A 27,976-nucleotide genomic window follows, 5' to 3' on the forward strand; every position below is an offset into this window, starting at 1 on the left:
GCACCAGATCTCATAATGGATGGTTGTGAGCCACCATATGGTTGCTGGGAATTGAACTCAGGACCTCTGGAAGAGCAGTCAGCGCTCTTAACCTCTGAGCCATCTCTCCAGCCCCTGTGTATGTTTATCTTATTGGCCAATGAAGAAGCAAGTTAGGTAGGACTAGGAGTCAAGGAGGATTCTAGGAAATGTAGTAAAGAGAAGTCTTGTGATCTAGGCAGGAAGTGACATAGCAGGCAGACTCAGAATATAAGCAGGAAATCGCTCTCTTGCTCTTCCTCCTGCTCTCTTTTTCTACGGAGCCGCCACGTGATCCCAGGAAGAGGACACCAGTGGAAGGTGTCCTCAATTAGATAAGTCTTATAAAATATATAGATTTATGATAATTAAGACTGAGCTAGCATATAAGAAATCCTAGTCAATTGGCCAGCAGCATTGTAAACTAATATAAGACTCTGTGTGTTATTCTGGGCGCCCACGTGGCAGCGGAGCTCGGGCGGATGGAGTAAAGACTTGTCGTTACAGTAAGACCTTATTTCAAAACAAAACAAAATAAAACAAAGCAAAACAAAAAAAGAATTTGCTGATAATAGTTTCCTGGAAGCATTCAGAGAAAAAATAAGTACCCACCTATTTGAGTACTGTAGTTATGATTCGATATAATAAGACTAACTTCAAAAGATTATAATATACCCAATTATTCTACAAAACTGTAAATTGTCCAGGTTGTGGTCGCACAAGGCAGAGGCAGGTGGATCTCTTGAGTTCAAGGCCAGTCCAGTCTACAGACTGAGTTCTAAAAGAGCCAGGGATACACAGAGGAAACCTCAAAAAACAAAAAACAAAAACAAACTTCCAATTTAATCTGTGGAAGACTGGCAATTGTTGTCATGGGCTAAATCTAGCCTACTGCTTGTTCTCATGACTAATTTTCTGGCTTTGCAGTGGCAGGATGGATATGCTTGCATTTGTAAATATCTGGGGCAGGTGTGCTCATTTTGGAGTCTTCCTTCATTACTCTCCACTTTATATCTTGAGACAGGACCCCTCACAGAACCTTGAGCTCACTGTTTCAGCTAGACTGACTGATGGGCCAGGCCTCAGAATTTACCTGTTTCCATGCCCTTCCCCCATGCATGGGCCACCATGTCTGACTTTTACATGAATGTTAAGGTCCTCAAGCTGACACAACAAGCACTTCACCCATTGAAGCATCTTCCTAGACCTCATGAATAGTTTTAACGGAACAGTTACAATCATTCATTTACATATTGCTGTTTTAACTATAACAAAATCAAAACATTACAAGAGAGACTGTATGACTCACAGAGCCCAAAATACTTGCCATTTGGCCTTTACAAGAAAAAAAATTGTTGGCCTCTGCTCTAGACAAGCAATCTAAAGAATACAATAGAACCTATTAGACTCACCTGTGGTGTTGTCTTTTTATATTGGTCACCACCATCTATCACATGCCTCATGATTTTCTCCTTGAGAAATTCATATTCTTCTGGACTCAGATGAATAGACTCTAAGACTCTACCACAGCCTGAACACTGGCCACTGTAATTGCAATGTTTTATATTAAATAATGTCTTGGAAAATAAGTTGTTCCTAAAATTAGTAGTTCCAAAGGACAAGGAAACAGAAATGTAATACAAACAAATAAATAAATAAAACTTCTGTTATCATCACATTATTTTTTGTAAACTAAGGCATTTTATGTGTATGTATGCTTTACATTCTTAGAAGAATCACAGGGGCTTCAAGTACTGCTCAGTGGGTAAAGGCATTTGCAGATAAGCCTAACAACTTGATTTCAATCCCAGGGACATGTATGGTAGTTGTCCTGTGACCATCACACAGAATAAAATGAAATTTTAAAGTGGCTTTTTGTCTTTGTTCATTTGTTTAAAGAAAAAGAATCTTAGGGTTTTCTTTCCTGCATGCCTTTGTCTTGTTTCTTGATCAGTCAGGATGCCAACTGAGGCTGTTAATACAGAGAAAACAAGCTGGCTGGATGGGAGCAGAATATTCCGATATTTTCAACTGTGTTTTAGATTTAAATATCAAATCTGAGAGTGAGCACATCACACTCATTTAACCTGCCTGCAAGGTTCACAGATATTCTCCCAGCTCTGCAATTGCCAGTGATGTCAAATTTGTCAATGTGACAGTGCTTCTTCACAATAAGAAACTGGATGCCTCAAGTCCAGCCTAGTAAAGGCCTATGTTCACGATTTTCAGCACTGTCAATGCTCTTGAGAGCATCAGCCAAGATAATCGCACACATCATTATGATGACACGAAAAGTCAGCAGAACGAACTAGATGGAACTTTTAAAGTAACTCCTAAAACACAACTCAGGTCAGCAATATAAAAGCAAATATCTTTAAGGTTTAACACAAACTCATAGTATCAATGGGAAAAACGTTTTGTGCACTCCAAAATCTCTATGTACATGCCTATAAATCCCAACAAGTGGACAGTTAAGGCAGCAGAATTACTGTATGTTTGAATCCAGCTTGGGCTACAAATCAAGACTCTCAAAAACAATAACAGAGATGATTTCTCCCCCTCAGGAACTTTAACTATAAATTCTCGAATATATAAGATGTTTTTTAATATTTTTTTAATTACTAGAAGGTCGTCCCCACCCCAAAGATTTATTTTTAACTGTGTGTGTGTGTGAGCGTGCGCTCGCATGTGCAGGCAAGATGCCTGAAGAGGGCAGAAGATCCCCTGGAACAAGAACTACAGGCTGTTGTGATCCACTAGATGTGGGTGCTGGGAACTGAACCAGATCCTATGGAAGAGCAGGAAGAGCTCTTAACCACTGAGCCATATCTCTAGCCCTTCTTATTTTTAAGCTAATACCAACAGAACTTATTACATCAGAATCAAAGAAACTGAATACAAATAATGGTCTTTACCTTTTCTGGACTGTAGTGAATTGTCCTTTCCATTGTCTTCCAGGAATACTACAAAAAAAAAAAAAAAAAGATTATAAAATCAGATTATCAGAAAGTTAAAAATTTCTACTGAACCTAAAGACAGACCATCACCATATTTAGACATTCTGTAAGGAAGAGCTCTGAGATGCTCAGAATACTTCCTTAGGATGGCTTTCACAATGGCTTCTAGGCTGTGGTTGGGGCTAAGGACCAGACAGCATTCAATTAGAAATGTCTAAGGGTGGGCATGATGGCGCATGCCTTTATTTCTAGCACTGGGGGCAAAGGCAAGCAGATCTCTGTGAGTTCAAGACCAGCCTGGTCTACACAGAAAACTCCAGGATAGCCAGGGTTACATAGACACCCTGTCTCAAACAAAACAACAACAAAAACTCGAGTCTAAATCTACATTCACTAGAAGTATACAAAAAGTAGAGATAATATTTAAACCACACTCAGCTCTGACCGTCTTCATAAAGCTGCTAGACATGGTACCTGCTTGGAATAATTTCTCTTATCTCTTGGACTGCTGCTACCTCATAGACCACTGTCAGGAACGGCATTCCTAATTAGGTTGAGAATGGCATCTCAATAGATATTATGCCAGAAATACACACGGTTTTAGTATAATTGACGCCCAGAAATGTTATTGATATGTTCTCTCAATCACCAAACCTTGTCCTCTTACACAAACCACCATTACTTTCTATTGATTCTTGATCCTATTGCCTTCTTTCCTTCACAAGTTAATTCAGTACCTCATGACCTCTCAAACAAAGTATCAGGAGTATCAGGATGGATCAGGAATTGCCCATCCACTCTAATCATCCTCAGGGATTAAAAACAGGGATCACAGGACAGCTATAAGCACATTATTTCCATCACTACTTTTGGAAATATGAATATGATCATTGGGTAAAGTGTTTGCTGCACAAGCAAGATCTGAGTTTGGGCTCCTGGAATCTCTGTACAAGCCTGGTACGGCAGCCTGTACCTGTAACCTGTACCTGTAACGTGGGAGTGGAGACAGGCAGACCTCAGGTCTTGCTAAACAATTAGTCTAGACAAAATGCTAAACTCTAGGCCAGGCGGTGGTTGTACATACCTTTAATGGCAGCACTTGGAAAGCAGGTGGATCTCTATGATCAAGGCCAGCCTGGTCTACAAAGGAAGTTCCAGGACAGGCCCCAAAGCTACTCAGAGAAACCCTGTCTTGAAAAACCAAAACAAACAAAATACTAAGCTCTAGTAAGAGACTGTCTTAAAAGTAATGTGGACTTGGACTAGAGAGATGGCTCAGAGGTTAAGAGCACTGCCTGCTCTTCCAGAGGTCCTGAGTTCAATTCCCAGCAGCCACATGGTGGCTCACAACCATTCATAATGAGATCTGGTGCTCTCTTCCAGCATGGAGGTTTGTATACACAATAAATCAAATATTAAGAAAAAAAGTTATGTGGACTTTGATAAAAGATACCCAAAGTCAAACTGTTCTTCATACCTTCAAGTATGCATCTGCATACACGGGTGCATAGCCCCCCACACACACACAAACCTAAGCCCATTATTCATGTTAAATGTCTCAGAAAATAAAATAAAGGATAATTCTGCTGGGCGTTGGTGGCGCATGCCTTTAATCCCAGCACTTAGGAGGCAGAGGCAGGCGGATCTCTGCGAGTTCGAGGCCAGCCTGGTCTCCAGAGCGAGTGCCAGGATAGGCTCCAAAGCTACACAGAGAAACCCTGTCTCGAAAAAAAAAACCAAAAAAAAAAAAAAAAATTACTACTACTAATAATGAAATAAAGGATCATTCTAAAAGGAAGAAATCTATTATATAAAAACAAAAGGTGCAAGAAATCAGAGAAACATCACCCTTTACAATTGCCACAAACAACATAAAATACCTTGGGGTTACACTAGCCAAACAAGTGAGAGACCTGTATCACAAGAACTTTGAGTCTTTAAAGAAAGAAATTAAAAAAGATACCAGAAAAATGAAAGGATCTCCTATGGTCTTGGATAGGTAGGATCAACATAGTAAAAATGGCAATCTTGCCAAAAGCAATCTACAGATTCAATGCAATCCCCATCAATTCTTTACAGACCTTGAAAAGACAATTCTCAACTTTATATAGAAAAACAAAAGACCCAGGATAGCCAAAACAACCCTGTACAATAAAGGAACTTCCAGAGATATCACCATCACTGACTTCAAGCTCTATTATAGAGTTATAGTCCTGAAAACAGCTTGGTATTGGCACAAAAATAGACAGGTAGACCAATGGAATCAAATTGAAAGCCCTGATATTAACACACACACCTATGAACACCTGATTTTTGACAAAGAAGCTAAAATTATACAATGGAAAAAGAAAGCATCTTCAACAAATGGTGCTGGCATAACTGGATGCTGGCGTGTAGAAGACTGCAGATAGATCCATGTCTATCGCCATGCACAAAATTTAAGTCCAAATGGATCAAAGACCTCAACATAAATCCAGCCACACTGAACGTCTTAGAAAAGGTAGGTGGTACCCTCGAACAAATTGGTACAGGAGACTGCTTCCTGAATATAACACCAGTAGCATAGACACTGAGATTGACAATTAATAAATAGAACCTCCTGAAATTGAGAAGCTTTTGTAAGGCAAAGGACACAGTCAACAAGACAAAACGGCAGCCCACAGAATGGGAAAAGTTATTCACCAACCCCACATCTGACAGAGGACTGATTTCCAAAATATACAGAGAACTCAAGAAGCTAGTCACAAAAACACCAACTAATCCTATTCAAAAGTGGGGTACAGAACTAAATAGACAATTCTCAATAGGGGAATCTAAAATGGCTGAAAGACTCATAAGAAAGTGCTCAACATCCTTAGCCATCAGGGAAATGCAAATAAAAACAACTCTGAGATACCATCTTACTCCTCTCAGAATGGCTAAAATCAAAAACACTAATGACAGTTTATGCTGGAGAGAATGTAGAGAAAGGGGAACACTCCTCCACTGCTGGTGGGAGTGCCAACTCGTACAGCCACTTTGGAAAACAGTATGACGACTCCTCAGGAAAATGGGAATCAGTCTACCACAAGATCCAGCAATTCCACTCTTAGGCATTTACCCAAAAGAAGCACATTCATACAACAAGGACATCTGTTCAACTATGTTCATAGCAGCATTACTTGTAATAGCCAGAACCTGGAAGCAACCTAGATGCCCCTCAGCTGAAGAATAGATGGAGAAAATGTGGTACATTTATACAATGGAGTACTACTCAGCGGGGGTTGGGGGGGTGAGCAATGGAATCTTGAAATTCACAGGCAAATGGATGGATCTAGAAGAAACCATTCTGAGCGAGGTAACCCAGTCACAAAAAGACAAAAATGGTATGTACTCATTCATATATGGATTTTAGACCTAGAGCAAAGAAATAGCCTACAATCCACACTGCCAGAGAAGCTAGGAAACAAAGAGAACCCGAAGAGAGACATGCATGGGCCCCAGAGAAGGGGAAAGGGACAAGATCTCCTAAGCTAGTTGGGAGCATGGGGGAAGGGGAGAGGGAGTTAGAAGAAAGAGAAGGAGAGGAGGGGAGAGGAGGACATGAGGAAGCAGGAAGAGTGAGTCAGGGGAAGAATAGAGGAGAGCAAGAAAAGAGATACCATCATAGAGGGAGCCATTATAGGTTTAAAGGGAAATCTGGCACTAGGGAAATGTCCAAAGATCTACAAGGTTGACCCCAACTAAGAATCTAAGCAATAGTCGAGAGGCTACCTTAAAAGCCCTTCTCTGATAATGAGATTGACGACTACCTTATATGCCATCCTAAAGCCTTCGTCTAGAAGCTGATGGAAGCAGAAGCAGACACCCACAGCTAAACACTGAGCTGAAACCTGGAATCCAGTTGCAGAGAGGGAGGAGTGATGAGCAAAGGGGTCAAGACCAGGCTGGAGAAACCCACAGAAACAGCTGACCTGAACAAGGGGTTGTTCATGGACCCCAGACTGATAGCTGGGAAACCAGCATGGGACTGTTCCAGACCCCCTAAAGGAGGATGTCAGTTTGGAGGTCTGGGTAATCTATGGGGCCTCTGGTAGTGGATCAGTATTTATCCCTAGTACATGAATGGACTTTGGGAACCCATTCCACACAGAGGGATATTCTGTCAGCCTAGACACACAGGGGAGGGTCTAGCCCCTGCCTGATGGTAAGACAGACTTTGAAGATTCCCCATGGAACGCCTCACCCTCCCTAGGGAGCAGAAAGTGGAGGGGATGGGGATTGGTGGGGAGCAGGGGAGGAGAGAGTGAAGGAACTGGGATTGACATGTAAATGAAGATTGTTTCTAATTTAAATTTAAAAAGGAAAAAGAAAAAAAAAGATTATAAAAAAGATCAATTGGATATTAAACTTTAGACTCACAAAGACAGAATAGATAATAGAGGATTTTCTTGAATTTTGCCAAATACAAGTAGACAAAATAAAAAAAAAAATAACAAAATATCCAGTCTCTTTTAAAAAACAAAAGGTGCTGTATAAATTCCTTTTATAAGACGAGTAGAGACTAAAACAAATTATTCTTATGACTTTCTTAGGAGAATTATTTTGGGGACTGGAGAGATGGCTCAGCAGTTGGGAGCACTGAATGCTCTTTCAGAGGACCTGGGTTCAGTTCCCAGCACCCACATGGCAGCTCACAACTGTCTGTAACTCCAGTTCCAGGGAATCCAATACCTTCACATAAAATAAAGTTAAATAAATTATTTTTTAAAAAGCATAATCTGAATAAAATGAGTCTTGGCAGCTAATAAACAACAAAGAAAAAGGGTACACTTTTAAAATATAGGTACTGAGATAAACACATACACAAAATCAAAATTACCTTTCAAACCATGTTTTTATACTATGTGCCAATGACTCTCCAGGAAACATTTGATTATTCCTTAGATACAAAAGAATGTCCAGTAGTTTGTTTGAATAGTGATCATCATTTATGTGTTTGCCAAAATCAAAGAAGGCCTTTAAAGTGTCCAACAGAGGAATGAGATTATGATCTATCAATTCCTGATACAAACTCCAAGCCAAGTTCACATCTTGATGAAAGAGGGCTCCCTGTATACAGTCATTGTAGTTCTTTTTTGAAGGGATCGTGACTTTCTTAATCTCTTCTAACCGCAGCAAGGCCTCTCTCCATCTGTCTGAGTGGATCAATCCCCGGATGAGAATGCTGTTAGCCCCAGTTTCTAAACACTTGTACTTGGCTTTCATGATTTCATAGACATCAATAACTTCTGATGTCTCCTTATGATAGACACAGAGATACAAATACTTGACGAGTAAATTATACCCTACAATGCCATTGTTCTTTGCTGCTACCCATGCCAGGAGAGACTTAGCTACATCTACAGAACTACGGTTTCGTACCATCTGTGAAATGACCTTATCTTCAAAACTGATCTTCCCTTTGAAATCTTCTTTAAGTTGATCCCACTCTTCAGAGTTCAAGGGTGTAGTTGGAACTTCAATAGTGCCTCTCTTACGTGACACGGCATGATCTCTCTGCTGCAGGTTGTTATTTAAGTGTGCCCTCTTCTTGGCTGCTCCAGCAGCAAAATAATGATCAGAAGAAACTTGCCTACTGCTGTCATTTTCTTCCTTGAGTGTTCTAGTCTTGGCAACCAGCAGATTTATTGCTTTGCTATTTAGAGGGAATGTGGTTTTAACACAAAGCCATCTGTGTTGGTTCCTGGTAACCCCGAGAAATAAAGAGACAGGAGAGGTCGCAAGGCCCAGCTCAAAGCAAGGGGTGCTCCTCCAAAGTTTCTGAATGTTCCGAAAACCTAACAAATAGGTCATTCTGCAGTGCGTTGAATGAGGGTTAAAAACGAAACAGCTCCACTCTGCGATGGAAAATTAAGAGACTGGAAGTTGACGATAGTTGAAGCAGAATTCTTAAAAAGGAGACTTTTTGTTTGTCCTTTACAAACACATCAAGATTATGCTTTAGGAGTGATTTAATAGGAAGGAAAGCACACAGTTCTCTCCATTAAACGGTGATCCTGGGATCTCCAACACCAGTAGCAATCTCTAAACCAGAAAGACGGAATGGGAATCCTGAGGTGCCTGTTAAATTCCAATTTTCGAATCTGAGGAAAAAGCACAAAAAGGGCTTCCTAGTTGACTCATGTGAATCACAAGGTCCTGAAGATGGGCAAGATACCAAGAAAACTAGAACAGAGAAATAAAGTAATAACCTTGACCAGGTACCACCAACCATAACCCCACCGGCAGCAAGAAAAAACAGTCTCCGGTCCCTTGCTCTTTACATTTTCTCCAGGCCCTAAAACGCCTGAGAGAGGAGGGATAGGGGGGACGCAGCATAAACACCACAGGGAAGGATTAGAGTCCAGAAAGAGCTTAGACTTAACTGTTCGGAGGACCGACAAACGAAGCTCACTGCATTCACCAACTCACCACGCCACGCATGCTTACAAGTAACCATAAATGCGGTGAAAACTACAATACCCACAAGGCACCGCGCTGAATGAGCCGCCAGGGCCTGAATGGCTTGATGGCAGGCGTTCTATTGAGCCTGACTAGATAAACAGAAAAAGAAGAGTAATTTTGAAGCTTTTAGTATCCAAGAGGGCTAGAGACGGCTACGGAAGCTTATATTACATCTTGGAGACTGTTAAGGCTTCCAGAGCGAGAACAAAATGTGACGAAAGTGCTTTTCTCAAGTCGGAAAACCCAATGGATTCCTGCATCCGGTGATGCGCACGCGCCAAAGGCCCACGACCCTCACGCGGGTTTCTCGCTGGTCCTTAAGATCAGATTTGGTGAGCTGGGATACTCCCATAAGAAGGATGATTCTTCGTCTGTTTCTTGTCTGCTTTTCGCCCCTGCTAGCGTGACCTCTGTATCCGGAATAGATACAGCATTCGGGTTTTGCCTCTGTGGCCAACGCTTCCGCCCGTGTCCAAGATGGCGTCCAGGCGTCCTTCCTAACTTCCTCCCGCTTTGGTGGCGTCTGACGTCGGAGCTGGCAGTGGGTGGAGCGGTTAACAACCCGCTAATGTAGGGTCCTCTGAGCCAGGGTCAGACATGGACTGGAAAGACGTGCTCCGCCGGCGTTTGGCGTCGCCCAACACGGATCCAAAGAGTGAGTTCGCGAGGGACCGCCCGCCAGATAGCCCGCCCTAGGCCAGAAGTGGCGGTGGGGGGATGGATGGGGAGGAGGAGGAAGTGCGAGTGATACTTTCCGCGTCTGGTAAACTTAATCTGACAAAGGAGTCTGAGCGGAGTGTGCTTTAGGGATCCGCCGAGGGGTGGCCCAAACTTCCCTGGTAAATGACCCACAAGGAACCAAAAGCGGAACCGTGGCACCCGTTTGCCTCGATCTTAGGCTTATGAGGAGGAATAACTGACAGCCTTGGCTCCCTTCGATCTTACCAAGAAAGACCTATATATAATTCGTTCTTACAGCTTCCCACCCGCCTTGACACAGGGTGTTTGACTTACTGACCCCTCCTTGCCTCAGTTTCCCGAGTGTCTGCAGCCTTTTAACTCTTACTTTTCACTTAGCCCTCTATTTTAAATTTCATTAATCCGTTTTACATTGTTCGTTCGTACCCCGGTCCTTCACACTTGCTTGTCAGTCAGTCTGGCTAAATTCTTCAGTTCGATACCAGCACCCGGGCCGCTGAAATGGACTAAAGAGAAACAGCGCCGGGGCTAGAGAGATGTATCAGCCATTAAAGGCTAGGTTCACAAGCAAAAAGAAAAACAACCATGGTGAGTTCTCACTTAGAATCCATGCCCACTAAGCTAAAGGATGTGTTTTAGTCGCATCAGCAAATTTCGACTTCCACACTTAATTCCTCTCATCTTCCCAAGCCTCCAGTCCTCCCTCTCCAATCGATGAGCATATGTGTGTGTGTGTGTGTGTGTGTGTGTGTGTGTGTAGAGAGAGAGAGAGAGAGAGAGAGAGAGAGAGAAGAGAGAGAGAGAGAGAGAGAGAGAGAGAGAGAGAGAGAGAGAGAGATTAGAAGCAATTAAAGTAGAACGTCAACTCTTTCCAGTTACCATTTCTCTCAGGTGTTAGGTATTTATCCTTACACTCAACCTTCACCTTTAATTTGAATTGTCACCATAAAATTGTCACCAGGCAGTGTGGTGCAGGCCTTTCTTTAATTGGGAGGCAGAGTCAGGTGGATCTCTGGACTTCAGCTAGAGTTCCAGGACGGCCAGGGCTACACGGAGAAACCCTGCCTCTAGAACAGAACAGTCTGTACTACTACTTAAGCCCTCCAATCTGTCACTAGATTAAATTCCCTTTCATATATTCAGTGGCTTCTCTTCAATTTTATCCCCTCTCTCATACATTATCAACATGACCACTAACAAACATGTTGTAATAGCCTGCATGGATCTAAGTGTACCATGTTTATGTGGTGCCTGCTGAATGAAAATGGGGAAAAATGAAAAATGAAAATGAGGAGGGGCTTTTATTGTAGAAATGAGGGAGAGTTTGTCCAGAGGCATCTGGAAGGCTCTAGACTGAAGATGGCCAGCAGAATAGACGGAGCCATGAGAGGGGAGCGAGAGGAAGAGGTAGAGAGAAAAGAAACGGGGGCCAGACCAAGAGTGCACAAGGGATCCGAGAGCAAAGCCAAGAGTGCATAGCCAAAAAAGGTGATTTCTATAGAATTGGAAGCTGGAGGAAGGGAAGCCCAGCCCCTTGGCTGGAGACCTTTAGGGTAGGGGCGGGTTGAGAAGTGCCACAGGTACTGACTGGGTAATGCCTAGGGAGCTGTCATGCATCAGCCTTGAAATGTTAATGGGCACCTTTGTTAGTCATTTATCCCAAGTTTCTTTGAGACCTAACACCTACAGAGGCCAAAAGAGGGTATTGTATCCCCTGGAACAGGTGTTAAACATGGTTGTGAGCTGCCCTGTGGGTTCTGGGAAACAAACCAAGCCCTCTACAAGAGCAGCAAATCTACTGACTTTTAACTATTCTTAAACCTACTGAGTCATCTCTCCAGCCCCCTCCAATGTTTGCTACATTTCTCTTCACTTTTACTAGGAATACTACTACTGAGCCTGAGTGTATAGCAAATTATCTAGATTGTATGGATAGTATTAGTAGCTCCTACTCAAGGCTGTTGCCATCAGTGTAGTAGATCCTATCCATGTGCTAAATCTCTTTTGCCTGCACAAGGATGTATTCTTTTTTTTTAAGATTTATTTACTGAGCTGGAGAGATGGCTCAGCGTTTAAGAGCACTGACTGTTCTTCCAGAGGTCCTGAGTTCAATTCCCGGCAACCACATGGTGGCTCACAACCTCATTGAATGAGATCTGGTGCCCTCTGCTGGCATGCAGGCTGAAGACTGTATACATAATAAATAAAATCTTTAAAAACAAAACAAAACAAAACACCATGTTTAAAAAAAAATTATTTACTAAGTATACAACATTCTGCCTTCGTGTTTGCCTGTATGCCAGAAGAGGGCACCAGATCTCATTACAGATGGTTATGAGCCACCATGTGGTTGCTAGGAATTGAACTCAGGACCTCTGGAAGAACAGCCAGTGCTCTTAACCTCTGAGCCATCTTTCCAGCCCCACAAGGATATATTCTTCAGGATAGTCCTTCTCCTGTATCGTCAGGCTTTCTTAATCATTTTCAGTAGCAAATACACATGCCGGTATTTTTCCCAGTTAAGAAACTTTCTCAGAAGCTGGGCAGTGGTTGCACAGGTAATAAATAAAATCTTTAAAAACAAAACAAAACAAAATACCATGTTTTAAAAAAAAATTTATTTACTATGTATACAACATTCTGCCTTCGTTTAATCCCAGCATTCAGGAGGCAGAGGCAGGCAGATCTCTGAGTTCCAGGCCAGCCTGGTCTACAGAGTGAGTTCCAGGATAACCAGAGCTGTGTAGAGAAACCCTGTATCAAAAAACAAAAAAAGAAAAAAGTTTTTTCAGGCCAGGTACATGTATGTAGAATTCCATCACTCCAGAGGCCAAGCAGGAAAATGCAAGTTCACTGCTACACTGGTCTATAAATAGTGAGTTCTAAGCCAGCCAGTGATACAAATCACACCTGGTCTCAAAACTAAAGGAAAAAAAAAAAAAAAAAACCAACTTTCTTGTATGAATTTCCTGAACTTCAATGTATAGGCTATCTTGAATAAAAATAATATTTGATGTTTGTGCTTTTCTTACCTTAATTTTTTTTTCCTGTGTTGCTACTAGGGAAAAAAAGTGAACAAGAATTAAAAGAGGAAGAAATGGATTTATTTACCAAATATTACTCAGAATGGAAGGGAGGTAGAAAAAATACAAATGAATTCTATAAGACCATTCCCCGGTTTTATTACAGGGTAAGTGTTGTCTGAGTGGATGTTTCTGAATCTGTAAATGAAATGTCGTTTCAAAAGTGGGATCCAAAGTATACATTATACATTGTTTTGTTTTGTTTTTTGAGACAGGGTTTTTTGTTTTTGTTTTTGTTTTTGTTTTTTGTGTAGCCCCGGCCGTCCTGGAACTAGCTGTGTAGACCACGCTGGTCTTGACTTAAGTATCACAGAGATCCGCCTGCCTCTGTCTCCTGAATGCTGGGCTTAAAGGCATGTGCCACTACTGCCCTGCCTAAAGCATATATTTTTAAAATAGAGGATTACATTGAACATTTTGTATATTTTATTACAGTTGATTTATCACTATGATAAAATACTTTGAATCCATTAAAATCTTGTACCAATAAGTTGGTACAAGAAAGCAAAGTTGTTACTTCCGTTTTTTGAGCCATAGGTACTTCCGATTTTTATTATAGATATTAGTGTGAGTACACTACTCGGTTGATGTAGTCTCAGCAGGTATGCTGGCTTTACCCAGACTGCTAAGCTAGTCCTGTTTAGTTTGACATTGACGTAAAGTGACTTTTCCAATGTGCTTCTAGTTGCCAGCAGAAGATGAAGTCTTACTACAGAAATTAAGAGAGGAATCTAGAGCTGTCTTTCTACAGAGGAAAAGCAGAGAGCTCTTAGACAATGAAGAATTACAGGTACGAGTGGAACCAAGTGGCTTTAGCTGTTACCCATTTTTTTCTCATACTTAAGTCATGCAGAAGTTTGTTATGTCTCTTTGAATTATCGATGCAGAGAAATACTCCATAGGTTTCTGGAGCAGGATGTGTACCTGTGTACCTGAATCAGCTGCTGAACTTGCATGGCCTGATTTCCAAGGATAGTGCTCCTGAGGTTTTGTTTCTTAAGTTCCCACATAATCCTAATATGTTGTCAAGGTTTGGAAAACAATGCAGTGTCATCCTCTGCAGAAGTTCAAATTCTGGCCCCCTGCTATTGTGTGGCTTTGGGCAATGAACTTTGATACCTTTATGCTTTAGTTTTCATGTGTAGAGATAGTTGCCTACATCATATAGTTACAGGGATTAAAGAAGCAGTATATTTTGAAACCATAAAACTTAAGTAAGCACAATAAGTGTCAGTTATTTTTATTAGTAGTAATCAAAATAATGGGGCATAAACTCAACTTTATTAGACAGAAATGATGCATTTCCATTCTTAAATCCACTGTTAACTTATAACATCTTCATTTCCCTAATTCTCTTAAGAATTTATGGTTTTTGCTGGATAAACACCAGATACCACCTGTGATTGGAGAGGAAGCAATGATCAATTACGAGAATTTTTTGAAGGTTGGAGAAAAGGCTGGACCAAAGTGCAAGTAAGAATAATGTGATTTAAAGAGGGACGTGTTATGTTAGACATTTTTATTGCCTCAAATGTCAATGGAGCTGAAGTCAATGGTGTGACATTTTACTTACTTTGATAAAATTAGAGTCAAGAAAAAATTGGAGACTGGGGAGATGGCTTAGTCTATTGGATTCCCAGCAGTTGTATAAGAGCTGGGTGCAGTAGCATATGCGTGCAACCCCAGTGTTGGTAGAACAGAGGTGGACAGATCTGTGAAGTTCACTAGCCAGCCAGCTGGTCAAATCAGTGAGCTCCAGGTTCAGTAGGAGAATCTGTCTCAAAAAGTAGGGTGGAGATCATTGAGGGAGCTATCTGGCATCACCCTCTGGCTTCTACATGCATCTACATGCACACAGCCACACAAACATGTACTATACTACACATACAAAAGTGTTTGTGTGGAGTTAAGAAAAATAATACAAACCTGGGTGTGCGGTACCTGTTTGTAAGCCCAGCACATGAGAGGTTGATACAGGAAGATAATCAAAAATTCAGTGTCAGCCTGGGCTTCATAATGAGTTCCTGTCTCAGACGAAAGAGAGAAAAAGGAAACACTGGGCATGGTGGTACACACCTTGATCCCAGTACTCTGGAGACTGAAGCATTCATCTTAATGAAATGTAACAAAACAGCTTGGGGGGGGGGGATGATGCTATGAAGTTATTAAGAAAAATCATACTGCTGAGTATGGTGGCACACACCTTTAATCCCAGCACTCCATGGGCAGAAGCTGGTGAATCTCTGTGACTTGGAAGCCAGCCTAGTCTACATAGCAAATTCCAGGCTACTTGGAGCCACATCACAAAAGAGAGAGATAGGGGAGGGAGGGATGATGAGGTGCAGGAGGAGGTGGGAAGGGGAATACCAAGTTGGCTCACGCACTCAGGAAGTAGACACAGGCAAATCTCTGTGAGTCTGAGGCCAGCCTGGTCTACAGAGCGAGCTCAAGGACAGCCAGGGCTGTTACACAGAGAAATCCTGTCTCAAAAAAAACAAAAAACAACAACAATAAAAAAACAAAAGGAACTCTGGGGGAGGGGGTGTTTTCTCACGCATCCGAACAATCTTATATCCAACTAGTTTTTCTTCTGGGTGCTTTGGGTTTATTTCCTTCTCAATATACCTTCTTCAGAATGACTGATGTTTATTCAGTGCTCTGCGTGTCTGTTTTAGAAGCCCTGTTACTGTCTGTACCTGTGAGCGTGTGGGATGGCACAGTAAGAGCTGTTGGATCTACTGTGTCCAGATTCATGCAGGTGTCCAGCAGTATTTGTTCCGTTGTCACACAGAAACAGGAGCTGAATGCCACTCTGATTCCTTATCCATCATTCCTGTGGTGTAGCAGATAATGTGATGAATGATTATCCAGCAGCCCCCTACTGATTTTCCTCTTTCAACTGGGGAGCATTCTGCATCCTGGCACCCGAGGGCAGCTCTGCAGAGGAGCCTGCTCCTTACTATGGTTAGGCTAAGGGGGCCTCACAATAGACAGCTAAGTCCAGGCTTCAGTAGGTGAGAGCATGCATGGACCTAGGTCATTCATTGAAGAATGCAAAGATTTATAACTTACTGTTTCAAATTTTGAAATATGGGGAGTCTTTTACTTTGATTATTAATTGTATGAATTTATGTTGTTTGCTAATTCTTACAGAAGTCATTTTTGTACTGCTGATAGACCACTTTAATTTTCATTTCCTTTTTTAGGCAATTTTTTACTGCAAAAGTCTTTGCCAAACTCCTTCATACAGATTCATATGGGAGAATTTCCATCATGCAGTTCTTCAACTATGTCATGCGAAAAGGTGATTTGTTGTGTGTGTGAGTTTGAACTTTTGTCTGGGAATCAAGCAGGCACTGGTCTGCACTTACTTATCCTGTATGATATGCTCTTTTCCTGTGCTTTATGGTTCTGCTGTGTACTGTAAAGAGGTAGGATTATCTGTATTAAAATCAATTCATTATTGTATTTTTTTATTTTATTTTTATTTTATGTGCATTGGTGTTTTACCTGTATGTATGTCTGTGAGAGGGTGTCAGATCTTAGAGTTAGACAGTTGTTAGCTGCCATATGGGTGCTGGGAATTGAACCTGGGTCCTTTGAAAGAGCAGTCAGTGCTCTTAACCACTAAGCCATCTCTCCAGCTCCTGAATTCATCATTTTAAACAAAAGCCTTGTGTACCCTAAGGACGGTGGCAGAGTAGGGATATCAAAAGCAGTTACACTTTTTTCTTTTTTCTGGGTCACATGTACTCTCCCCAAAGGGCCTTTCTCAGTCAGCTCTGTCCTATTGCCACAGTGTCCTCACTATGATTTCACTCTTAGCAGAACAAGACTTTTAATGGGTGATTTGAAATAATTTCAATTTACTGGTAATTTTATTTCACTAATATATATGTCTGAAAGGATAGCTGCAAACTCACAGTTGTAGTCTTGGTTTCAAGAAGCCTGTATTAAAACATTTTGGAGTTGTTATGAATCTTAGTACTATATGGGCTGTGGAATCTTACTGTATACCATTGTTAATTAATAGATTTGGGCTGCAGTAATTAACCTCAGGAGGACACAAGTTTCACTGAAGACCCAATGTTGTGCTAGCTCTCCCTGTGGGGTGGAACACCAGGTTTAATAATCAGAAGACAATGTTCCCAAGGGCATCAGTTTTACTGTAGTAATCATGGCAGAATCGTTGAAATCTGCTATTTCGTGGCTTTTTTCTTTTGGTTTAAATGGCTTGGGGAGTTACTTAATGTATGTGAAAATAGCTTTATGGAGTTTCAGAATTAGCCTGCACTTCTAGTCTAGTGTCTTACTTTTTTATTATATGTTTTAAAGAACAGATCTTAGCATTTACATGTAATTTCTTGTTTATTGTCAGTTTGGCTGCATCAGACAAGAATTGGACTCAGTTTATATGATGTTGCTGGGCAAGGGTACCTTCGGGAATCAGTGAGTATTGATCTAAATTTAATAAACATTATAAACACCAAAATATTAACATTAATCATCACTAAGTTAGTTGTACTTACAGGTAAATTTTTGCGTCATAGCTTTAGTTTGCTGATTTTACCTCTGTAAACATGTTAAATTTTGTATATATTGACCACATATATTGATCTGTAGTTCTTTTTTTCTAGCCTTTTAAAAATATCTTTTGATCTTTTTGAAAGGAAAAGGAAGCTGAGCATCATAACACATACTTCTAATTCAAGCACTTTAGAGGCTGAGGCAGGAGGATTGTTGGGAGTTCAGAGGTAGCTGAAGCTCCACATATGATTGATTCCAGGCCAGCCTATGCTATATAATAGCAAAACATTGTCAATAAATAAATAGAACTTATCTAAACAGGTTTAAAAATGATTGATGAGAGTGGGGTATGGTGCCAGATACCACTAATCCTAGCTTAGGAGGCCAGGATACAAGGACCACTTGGCCAACCTGGTTAGGACTATGTAGTGAGACCTTGTCTCCGAAATCAGAAGGGGGGGAGGGGTGGGGAAGGAAGGAGAGAGAGGGGAGAGAGAGAACAATTACTGAAGAAAAAAGTTTGGAATGTTTTTGTGAATGGTGCATGTTTGGCTTGTGTGCAGGCAGACGTGGAGGCCTGAGGTTGATCAGGGATCATCTTCCACCACTCTTTCCTTCCTGTTCATTGAGCCAGACTCTGAATTAAACCAGAGCTCACCACATGACTAGTTTGTAGCTTGCTCTGGAGAATCCTGGGTCAGTCATCCAAGGCTGATGTTACAGGTGGACTACCGTGCCCACTGTCATTTACATAGGTTCTGGGATCTGAGCTCCAGTCCTCACACTTGCAAAGCAAGTGCCTAACTGCTGAGCCATCTCACTAGCCAGCCTCTCTAAGGGCTAGAGAGAGATGGGGTAGGGCTAACATGTGCCACAGAACACATGTGGAGACTGAAGGAAAACTTCATGGAGCTGGTTCTCTCTTCCCCACTTTCCATGGATTTTAGGGCTCCAACTCAGGTCTTTAGGCTTGCACAGCAAGCACTCTACCTGCAGAGCCATCTCATCTCACCAGCTTGGTTATTCTCATGTGTGCATTATTTTATTACTATGATAAAGACCAAAAAGTTTCTTTCTTATAGAATATAGGGGAAAGCTAATAGGGCTTTGCTTTTACCCATAGGTTTAGAGGGACCTGAAGAGTTACCAAGAGGGTATTTATTTCCTATAGGTATTTGTGTCATTAGGCCTGGTTATGAACAGGATTAAAACCTCATGGCTCAAATGGCTATGCTACTTAGGTAATTTTGGCAGTTATCTAAATTGTGTGGCTATATTTCTTTTGGGCTTATATTTTATTCTCCAATATGGAGTTGTCTTTTAGAACTTAAGGAAGAAGGCCTGTTGGGCATAAATATCAATAAGCTAATGAGTTACTTAAGATCATCACTTTGTCCCTCCCAGGGGCAGAGTATAGTTCTTGTCCTTTAAGGTACAGACCATCACTACTGGAAAGCACTCTTACCTCTGCCTGTCTCTGTAGGAATGGAAGCTGGTGTGTTTAGAACAAAAGCTAGAATAGCAGAAGAAGTCAGAGAAGTACATAATGACCACATTTGTGAGTCGTTTAGACTATAGTGAAGAGTTCAGGGTTTATTTTGAGAGTCAAAAGAAGCCAGGATATGTTCCAGTGAGTTGTCAGAGTGTGGTTTGGGTTTTGGTTTTGTTTTGCTTTGCTTTTTTTGTTTGTTTTGTGTGTGAGTATGTGGAGGTCAGAGAACAACTTGCAAGAGTTGTCTCTCTCTCTATCATGTGGGACCTGGGCATTGAGTCCAGGTCCTCAGGCTTGGCTGTAAGCGCCTTTACCCACTAAACCATCTTGCCTGTCCCATGGTTTCTAGTTTTAAAGGTCACTCTGGATGTATTATGGAAGATTAGAAGAGCACAGAATGGAGGTAGAGATAATGGGCAACTGTCTATTGTAGTCTTGTGAGGGAAAAGTGATAGTGGCCAAGATGAATGGTGACCATAGTAGAAGCTAGAAATGAAGCTGGGCATGATAGCTTACACTTTTTAAACTCAGGAATTAAGAGGCTGAGGCAGGAGATTACTCACAAGTTTGAGGCCAGCCTGCGATACTTAGTGAGACCTTATTTCACCACCGCCACCCTAAAAATACCCGCTGAAAGCTAAAAATAGATTAGTACACATTTTAGACATCCTGCCTTCACCTCTACCACCACCACCTCCCCCGACAAAAAAAAAGGAAAGAGAGAAAGAAATCTCACACCTTGCTGCTAGATGGAATGTGTGGTATAGGGAGTAAGATACTGGTAAGGGAAATGTAGAAACCAAAGCTGGGAGAAAGCAGATGAAGGCCAAGAAGAGCTTGTTTTTGACATCAGGCTTGAGGTTCCTGTTCCTTTATGAACTTAGATGTCTCTGATCTACCAGGCATATTATACTTAGAATAGTTAGAGTGAAAAATAAAACGGCATGGGAGAATTGTATTTCTTCATTTAGATTTTGTAAGACAAAGTCTCACTTTGCAGCCCTTGTAGCCGGACTGGCCTGGAACTTTCAGTGATCCTCCTTCCTCTGCCTTCCAAATATTGGGACTATATATAGGTGTATGCCAGACAGTTTTAAACATATTGACTTGGTGTCCTAATGTTGTTTCTTTTGCTATAATAAAATACTCCAGCCAAAGCAATCTTAAGGGTGAAAGAGTTTATTTTGCTTACAATTCCAGCTTCTAGTCTGCCATAGTGAGAAAGTCAAGGCAAGATATTTAACCAACATTTTGTTTTGTTTCCAGGACTTAGAAAACTACATACTGGAACTTATCCCTACTTTGCCACAATTAGATGGGTTGGAAAAATCCTTTTACTCTTTTTATGTTTGTACAGCAGTTAGGAAGTTCTTCTTCTTTTTGGACCCTCTAAGAACAGGTAAAAAAAAAATATATATATATATATATATATATATGTGTGTGTGTGTGTGTGTGTGTGTGTGTGTGTTGTGTAATTTAAATACTGGGATATTATTTATTGCTATCGCAATATTAGACAAGTCTCTGCCATTTCCCATTGTTTTCTAATGTCATCGACATAATCTGACAAATCTCAGAAGAGTGGATGAGTGTACAAGACAGCCACAATGCTTTGCTTTCTATAAAGATCTTTCAGAGTATTCTCACACTGACTATAACCAGTGTGATGGTGGGATGTCACCTACTGCCTCAGTGTTATATTGCTGTGAAGAAACACCATGACCACAGCAACTCTTATAAAAGAAGACATTTAATCAGGGCTGGCTTACAGTTCAGAGGTTTAGTCCATTATCATTATGGTAGAAACCATGGCAATATGCAGGCAGACATGGTGCTGGAAAGGTAGCTGAGAGTTCTACATTGGATTCACAGGCAGCAGGAAGAGAGAGAGACACACTGAGCCTGGCTTGAGCATTTGAAACCTCAAAGACCACCCCCCATGACACACTTCCTCCAACAAGGCCACACTCCTAATCACTCCCTAATGACCAAGCATTCAAATATGTGAGCCTATGGAGGCCATTCTCATTCAGACCACCACACCCACCTTCTTAAGAATTTCTGTCACACTAGGCATACCGATCTCTGCGAGTTTGAGATCTCACAGCCTGGTCTACATAGTGAGCTCCAGGACAGCCAGAGCTACGTCATGGAATCCTGTCTCAAAAGGAAAAAAGTTTCCTTCATCTCTCAATCTCAAAGTGTGACCTGGGTGACCAATCACTGTCACTTCTTCCAGTTCTAAGGAGCTACACAATTACATGATTTGCTATCTGTGATGTATGACATACTGGATAATTCTCCTCCTTATGAAAAACTTTGTGTTTAAGAGTCATTTAACTATAATGCATTCTTTATCTTTCTTAAGTGGTGGCCAGATTTGTAAAGCTAGAAATCCCCATTTTTTCTGCAATAATAATTAATATTAGTAGGCAGAGCCCAGGCTGGCCTTGAAGTCACAGAGATCTGCTTGCCTCTGCCTCCTGAATGGCTGTGGTTATAGGACTGCCTCACTACACCTGGCAAAAGGGAAGCTGTTATGATGGCTTTTGTGAGTGCTAGAAATGATCTTCTAGAAGTAGGAGCCCTAGCCTTCAGTCTCAGAGCTGCCTCTCCAGCCCCTCCCCCTTATTACCAGTATTGTCCCTATTCCCAAAATAGGACATAACCTTTTGCAGATTCTGATAGCATAATTTTAGTAGGAGTTGACTGCTTAGCTTCTTATAGTTGGAGGTATGAGGACAGCCTGGTCTGCAGAGCGAGTTCCAAGACAGCCAGGGCTACACAGAGAAACCCTGTCTCGAAAAACAAAACAAAAACCCAAGTAAATATATAGATGTTTTGTGGGTTATTGGGTTGTTGTTGTTGTTTTGTTTTTTGTCTTTTTGTTGTTTTGTAGTGTTTTTGCTTTGCTTTTGTGTATGTATTTTTTTCAATGTTTCAATTTTGTAACAAAATAATAAGGAACCAAAGAGCTAGATGTTTATCATATCAATTATATGATTGCTTTTGTAAAATAACACCTTTGAAACATAAGTTGTTCTCTGGTGGGTTGGGGAAGGCACATGCCTTTGATCCCAGCACTCAGGAGGGAAAGGCAGGTGTATCTCTATGTGGTCGAGACCAGACTGGTTTACAGAGAGATTTCCAGGTTAGGCTCAACCCTATCTTGAAAAACAAGTTCACAAAATAAAATTGTGTTTCATTATATTTTTTAAAGGGAAGATCAAAATTCAAGATATTTTGGCATGCAGCTTCCTAGATGACTTATTGGAGGTAAATATTTATTAAACTACTTAGTTTTGTCACATGATAATTGCTATTTTCTTAATTATATTTCTGTGTTTCTTTAGCTAAGGGATGAGGAATTGTCCAAAGAGAGTCAAGAAACAAATTGGTTTTCTGCTCCTTCCGCCCTGAGGGTCTATGGTAGGATCCCATTACTAAAGTTTCATTACTCATTCCCCATGGTGTTTAGAGGCCTGTTTTATACACAGGCTATTTACCTTAAGACCAGAGTATTCTCCCCACTTAAGAGTTAGTACTCTAGGTTACTAAGATAGATGCACTTCTTACGTTACCAATGTTTGAACTTTGCAACTCTTCATAGTTTCTAAGCCTTGTTTTCAGTAGAACAGAGTAATCTGATTCATTGTCATTGGCTCAGAACAAGAGCTGTTGTTTTCTTTTGTGATGAAATGCTGTTGTCAGGATGCACGCAGAGGGATATTGGGGAATGATTTGGATTTACTGAATTTCATTAGTTTCCTACAATATCATTTTGGATGGTCTCCTGACTTAGTTAGGATCCATTGTCTCTTGACTTAATCTGAAAGCATTTTTGTGCTTCCTGTAGACCCACCAAGTTTAGAAACTTATGAATGTTCTAACTAGTTGCAAACTAAAAACAAAAATGTAAGTGAAATAGCCCAATGATCACAAGCTTCATACTGGGCCTTTTGTGTGGATTTAGCTTAATAGTTGTTCTAATCAAGATTTGAAGGGTCACCAACTATTACCTCTAAGCCATTACCTTAACTACCATGTAATTAGTTTCATTTCAGAATCAGACTGTTAGGTAATAAAATAACATTTTGCTAATGTCCAGCCTTTGTGATTAATTAGAAAATACTTTGGTCCTGAGTATGTTCCTGTTACCTTTTTCCAAGGTCAGTATTTGAATCTTGATAAAGATCACAACGGCATGCTCAGTAAGGAAGAACTCTCCCGTTATGGAACAGCAACCATGACCAATGTCTTCTTAGACCGGGTTTTCCAGGAGTGTCTCACTTATGACGGAGAAATGGTATTGAAATCTGCTTTTAAATTTTAAAAATCTAGGCTCCTACAGTTTCCATAACTTATTTTCTTTTCTCCTCTCTCTCTCTCTCTCTCTCTCTCTCTCTCTCTCTCTCTCTCTCTCTCTCTCTTTTTCTCTAGACAGGGTTTCTCTGTGTAGCCCTGGCTGTCCTGGAACTAGCTCTGTAGACCAGGCTGGCTGAGAACTCAGAGATCCACCTGCCTCTGCCTCCCAAGTGCTGGGATTTAAGGCATGCACCACTGACAGGCCTGTAAACCATTTCTATATAAATAGCTCAGTTTTAAATTACCCTGTCTGACATAGACCTTGTATGCTCTGGATTAAATCAGGCCTATTGCCTTCATCATTTGAGACAGAAGCCCCTCTATTGCAAGGCTGGCTGGAATTTACTGTGTAGGCACTCCTGCTTGATGAAGTCTCCTAAGTGCTGGGGGTTGGGTCTGAAGCTGCCATAGCCAGCTAAATCTGAGAATCATTGGATTACTGTGTCTGCATTAGTAGCTGAAGATAACTAGTATGCAGTTGTCCTTTTTCCTCTCAAAATACATGGAAGTCTAGTTACACTTAATTTTAGAATTCAATCTTAGATTATATAGATTACAAAGGTGTTATAGAGGGGTAGAGATTTAGTTAAATACTCCCCTTAATGTTTTCAAAACACTTGAGAAAGAAAAGTCTTTTTTAGTGGCTGGTGGGAGACCAGGTCTCACTATGTGGCTCTGGCTATCCTTTAACTCACTATGTAGACCAGTCTGATCTCAAACTTGCCTCTGCCTCTCCGGTGCTGTGATTAAAGGCATACACCACCATACCTAACAAGAAAGCTTTTTTATCTCACTCTGTAGCCCTCGATGACTTGGAACTCAACAGATCTCCCTGTCTCTGCCCTCTGAGTGCTGAACTTAAAGAGGTGAACCACCATGCCAAGCTTTGAGAAAAAAATTCTAAAGAGCATTTAAAAAATCTCTACTCTTGCTATTAAAAACATGTGGAAGCCAAGCATGGTGCAAGCCTGTAATTCCAGCACTCGGAAGATACAGGCAGGAGGATCATGAGTCTAAGATTAGTACCTATGTACAACTCCTAGGAACCAACACTGAATGCACAAATGGATTTATTTATTTATTTATTTATTTATTTTGGTTTTTCGAGAGACATGGTTTCTCTGGCTTTGGAGGCTGTCCTGAAACTAGCTCTTGTAGACCAGGCTGGTCTCAAACTCAGAGAGATCCACCTGCCTCTGCCTCCCGAGTGCTGGGACTCAAGGTGTGTACCACCAATGCCCAGCCTTATTTCATATTTTAAAAATGTTAAATTAGCCATCTGTGATCACAAAATACCTTCATCTTGGCAGATACTCACTTAAAATTCCACTGAAGACTGAATATTTTCTCTTCTGTAGGACTATAAGACCTACCTGGACTTTGTTCTCGCCTTAGAAAACAGAAAGGAGCCTGCAGCTCTGCAGTACATTTTCAAACTCCTGGACATTGAGAACAAGGGATATCTGAATGTCTTTTCCCTTAATTATTTCTTTAGGGTAAGTATGGTTTGGGTAAAGGAGCATTGTACCCTAAGATATGGTAAATTATTTGGTTTAAACTACTCATTGACAGTTTTAATTAATGATTTTAAATTTAAAAGGATTACTATAAAATATTTAAAATGGAAATCAAGTATGTTTTGTTCCTTCTATTTTTAGGAGATATATAATGTGTAACAAAAAGTTAACATCTTTTTCAGTATTCGAGTATGAAAACAAATGGGAGGGGCTCAGCTAGCCTTTGGAAATAGTAATAGCAGCCTTCAGCCTTAACCCTCCTTCCTCACCCCAAGCTCTCAATAGCTGCAGTGTAAGTGTAGAAAGGTCTGTAGTTATGCTCTTTTAGTTGTGGACTGGAAATGGAGCAGTTGGAAAGATGGTGAAGCTTAGACTTACAGTGTGAAACTCGACAGGAACTGGAGTGAGACGGAGATGGGGATTATAGGCTTAATTTTTTATTTATGGATTTATTTCCATTAAATACAGGCCATACAAGAACTAATGAAAATCCATGGACAGGATCCTGTTTCATTTCAAGATGTCAAGGTTTGTTTTTTATTTCAGTACATAACATCAGATAATATAACCATAATAATACTAGATAATGTTATATCCAACTTTATATGAAACTAATTTATGAACTATGATTCACTATTCCTTATCATATTTTTGCTGTTACTTGTTGGGAACTGATTTTTAAATCATCAGAACTGGAGACAAATTTGGATTTACTGATTGACATAGCTGATAATTTCACCATCAGCTTTGTGTTCTCATGAAAACATTTGTTTATTTTATCTGAAAAATGTCAGCTTGCATCCTGTAGCAGTCCTTTTCATTGTAAACTCCATATTCGCCTGGAGGACTGTTTAGATTCAAGCCCTTTTTTAGTGTGCTGCCTCAATGAGCCCACATGCTTTATCTATTAGATTTAAAGAAGCACCCTTTTTTCAGTATGAAAACTATCATTGCTCGGGGCTGGGAAGATGGCAAAGTGGGTAAAAGCACCAGAGACCGGCATTTTATTCCCGACATTCATGCAGGGTGATGCTGGCAGCTCACAACCATCTGTAACTTCAGCTCCAGGGATCTGATGCCCTCCTCTAACCTCTGTAGGTACTGGAATACATGTAGCATTCACACACACAGATACACAAATATAGATCCATCATTATTTGAAACGCATGCTGCTACTTGGCATTTAATCTGCAGTTTCACGGCTTAGGAAGAAACATTCAGTAGGATCTTTTTTGGTTTTAGTTGAATAACAAAATAAAATACCCCGACCAATTATAACCAAGAATAAGCCTAAAGGACCATTCTGATACAATACAAATGGGGGAAATTTCAAACTTTGTAACATGAATTTAAGAACCAACACTTTAATCTTCTATCAATCTTCAGTTTAAAAGTTATTTTATGAACTTGAGTTACTGTATAAATTTTTTTAGATGTAACTGCTTATAATGCTAGCTATTAAATATTTCTGAGTAATTTTACTACACAGGATTAGAATATGTCAGGCAGTGGTGGTGCATGCCTTTAATCCCAGTACTCAGGAGGCAGAGGCAGACAGATCTCTGTGAGTTCAAGGCCAGCCTGGTCTACAGAGTGAGTTCCAGGACAGCCAGGTCTGTTAAATAGAGAAAACCTTTCTCAAAAAATGAAAAAAAAAAAAAAAGAACGAAAGCAAGCAATTAGAAAATGCAGGTTATTGCCTTGCAAATATTTGCACTGTATACTTCACTTGATTCATGGAAGCACCTCTTCTAAGTCTTGACACAGTTTTGTTATTTTGCATGAGTAATTCTTTAACATGGAATTCTATTCCTCCTATATTGGGACTAGAGTAAAAGGTGCTATTATTATTAGAAATTAAGTTTTGTCACTATCTCTGAACTACTTGAATTTTTATTATGTAGCTGAGCTCTTACTTAAAAGATATGGTGACATAACTTAGTGGTAAAGTGCTGGCCTGGCAAGAGACATCTTGGGTACTTGATTCCAAGCACTGGGGATAAAAGAGATGGTATTAGAAGGCAATAAAAAGTGTAACGGTTAGTTGCATTCAGAGAATGGTGATAGCTCTGCCATTAATTACTATGAGCTTGGGTTAAACTCTGAGCCCATTTTCTTCATCTACAACATGAGAGACAATTATCATATAGCTAAGGAATGGCCTAAGAAAATACTGTGGCTAAGGAAATGCCTATCAAGGGGAAAGGAAAAACTGGAATAAAAATCGTACAGTAGTTCAAATGTCCACCCTGAATTTATATCACTGTGACAGAAATTACTTTCACCAGCTTTCATTATTACTATTTTTCTTGTACAGGATGAAATCTTTGACATGGTAAAACCAAAGGATCCTTTGAAAATCTCACTTCAGGATTTAATCAACAGCAATCAGGGGGACACAGTCACCACCATTCTAATTGATCTGAATGGCTTTTGGACTTATGAGAACAGAGAAGCCCTTGTTGCAAATGACAATGAGAACTCTGCAGATCTGGATGACACGTGAGCTCTCAGAGACCAGACTGCCTTCATAAAGATGAAGCCTGAATGCTGCATGCAAACCTTTGATGCAGGATCCTTGGAAACATCCTAAATAAAACTTGGCACATGCCTGTACAACACAGCAGATATCTGCCTTACTAGAGTTCTGGTTGCAGCTGGAACAATTTCAAAGTAATAAGACCAACTACTATACATACACACATACATACATACATACATACATACATACATACATACATACATACACACAAACAAACACACACACACACCACACACGCACGCACGCACGCACGCACATATATATATTTTAATGAAGCGGTAAGTTCTGGT

General features: G+C 40.6%; 2 protein-coding genes across 6 annotated transcripts in view; one reads left to right on the forward strand and one right to left on the reverse strand.

Moving 5' to 3' along the window:
- Window positions 1-9,778, reverse strand: part of Prorp (protein only RNase P catalytic subunit) — a 100,906-nt gene extending 91,128 nt beyond the window's left edge. Inside the window, exons 1-4 of one of the 4 annotated variants that reach the window (XM_027419694.2) lie at window positions 9,633-9,778; window positions 7,837-9,100; window positions 2,934-2,981; window positions 1,431-1,563 (exon numbers count right to left, since the gene is read on the reverse strand). In XM_027419694.2, coding sequence (XP_027275495.1) covers window positions 1,431-1,563; window positions 2,934-2,981; window positions 7,837-8,810 — 1,155 coding nt within the window. In that variant the 5' untranslated portion in view covers window positions 8,811-9,100; window positions 9,633-9,778. Of the gene's footprint in view, window positions 1-1,430; window positions 1,564-2,933; window positions 2,982-7,836; window positions 9,101-9,382; window positions 9,535-9,632 lie in introns of those variants that run through there. The other 3 variants (XM_027419692.2, XM_027419695.2, XM_027419696.2) reach the window with 3 other exon arrangements.
- A 128-nt stretch (window positions 9,779-9,906) lies between these two features.
- On the forward strand, window positions 9,907-27,772 carry Ppp2r3c (protein phosphatase 2 regulatory subunit B''gamma). Of its 2 annotated transcripts, XM_035445063.1 has the most exons (14): window positions 9,987-10,116; window positions 10,613-10,748; window positions 13,223-13,350; window positions 13,929-14,033; window positions 14,604-14,716; window positions 16,450-16,547; window positions 17,622-17,692; window positions 20,529-20,661; window positions 22,483-22,538; window positions 22,616-22,691; window positions 23,432-23,568; window positions 24,986-25,123; window positions 25,613-25,672; window positions 27,462-27,772. In XM_035445063.1, the coding sequence occupies exons 2-14, from the start codon at window positions 10,697-10,699 to the stop codon at window positions 27,648-27,650; spliced, it is 1,356 nt and encodes a 451-aa protein (XP_035300954.1). In that variant the 5' UTR covers window positions 9,987-10,116; window positions 10,613-10,696; the 3' UTR covers window positions 27,651-27,772. The 2 variants fall into 2 exon arrangements, with proteins under 2 accessions (XP_027275501.1, XP_035300954.1); XM_027419700.2 differs by lacking the exon at window positions 10,613-10,748 and having other exon boundaries at window positions 9,907-10,116.
- Window positions 27,773-27,976: the final 204 nt, after the last annotated feature.

Source organism: Cricetulus griseus, chromosome 5, assembly GCF_003668045.3.
Source record: "Cricetulus griseus strain 17A/GY chromosome 5, alternate assembly CriGri-PICRH-1.0, whole genome shotgun sequence".
In the NCBI taxonomy this organism is placed as follows: domain Eukaryota; kingdom Metazoa; phylum Chordata; class Mammalia; order Rodentia; family Cricetidae; genus Cricetulus; species Cricetulus griseus.

Coding starts and splice junctions, on each gene's coding strand:
- Ppp2r3c (XM_027419700.2), top strand. CDS start 10,059: ATGGACTGGAAAGACGTGCTCCGCCGGCGTTTGGCGTCGCCCAACACG. Junction 13,351..13,928: donor TTCCCCGGTTTTATTACAGG/GTAAGTGTTGTC, acceptor ATGTGCTTCTAG/TTGCCAGCAGAAGATGAAGT. Junction 22,692..23,431: donor TTCCGCCCTGAGGGTCTATG/GTAGGATCCCAT, acceptor CCTTTTTCCAAG/GTCAGTATTTGAATCTTGAT.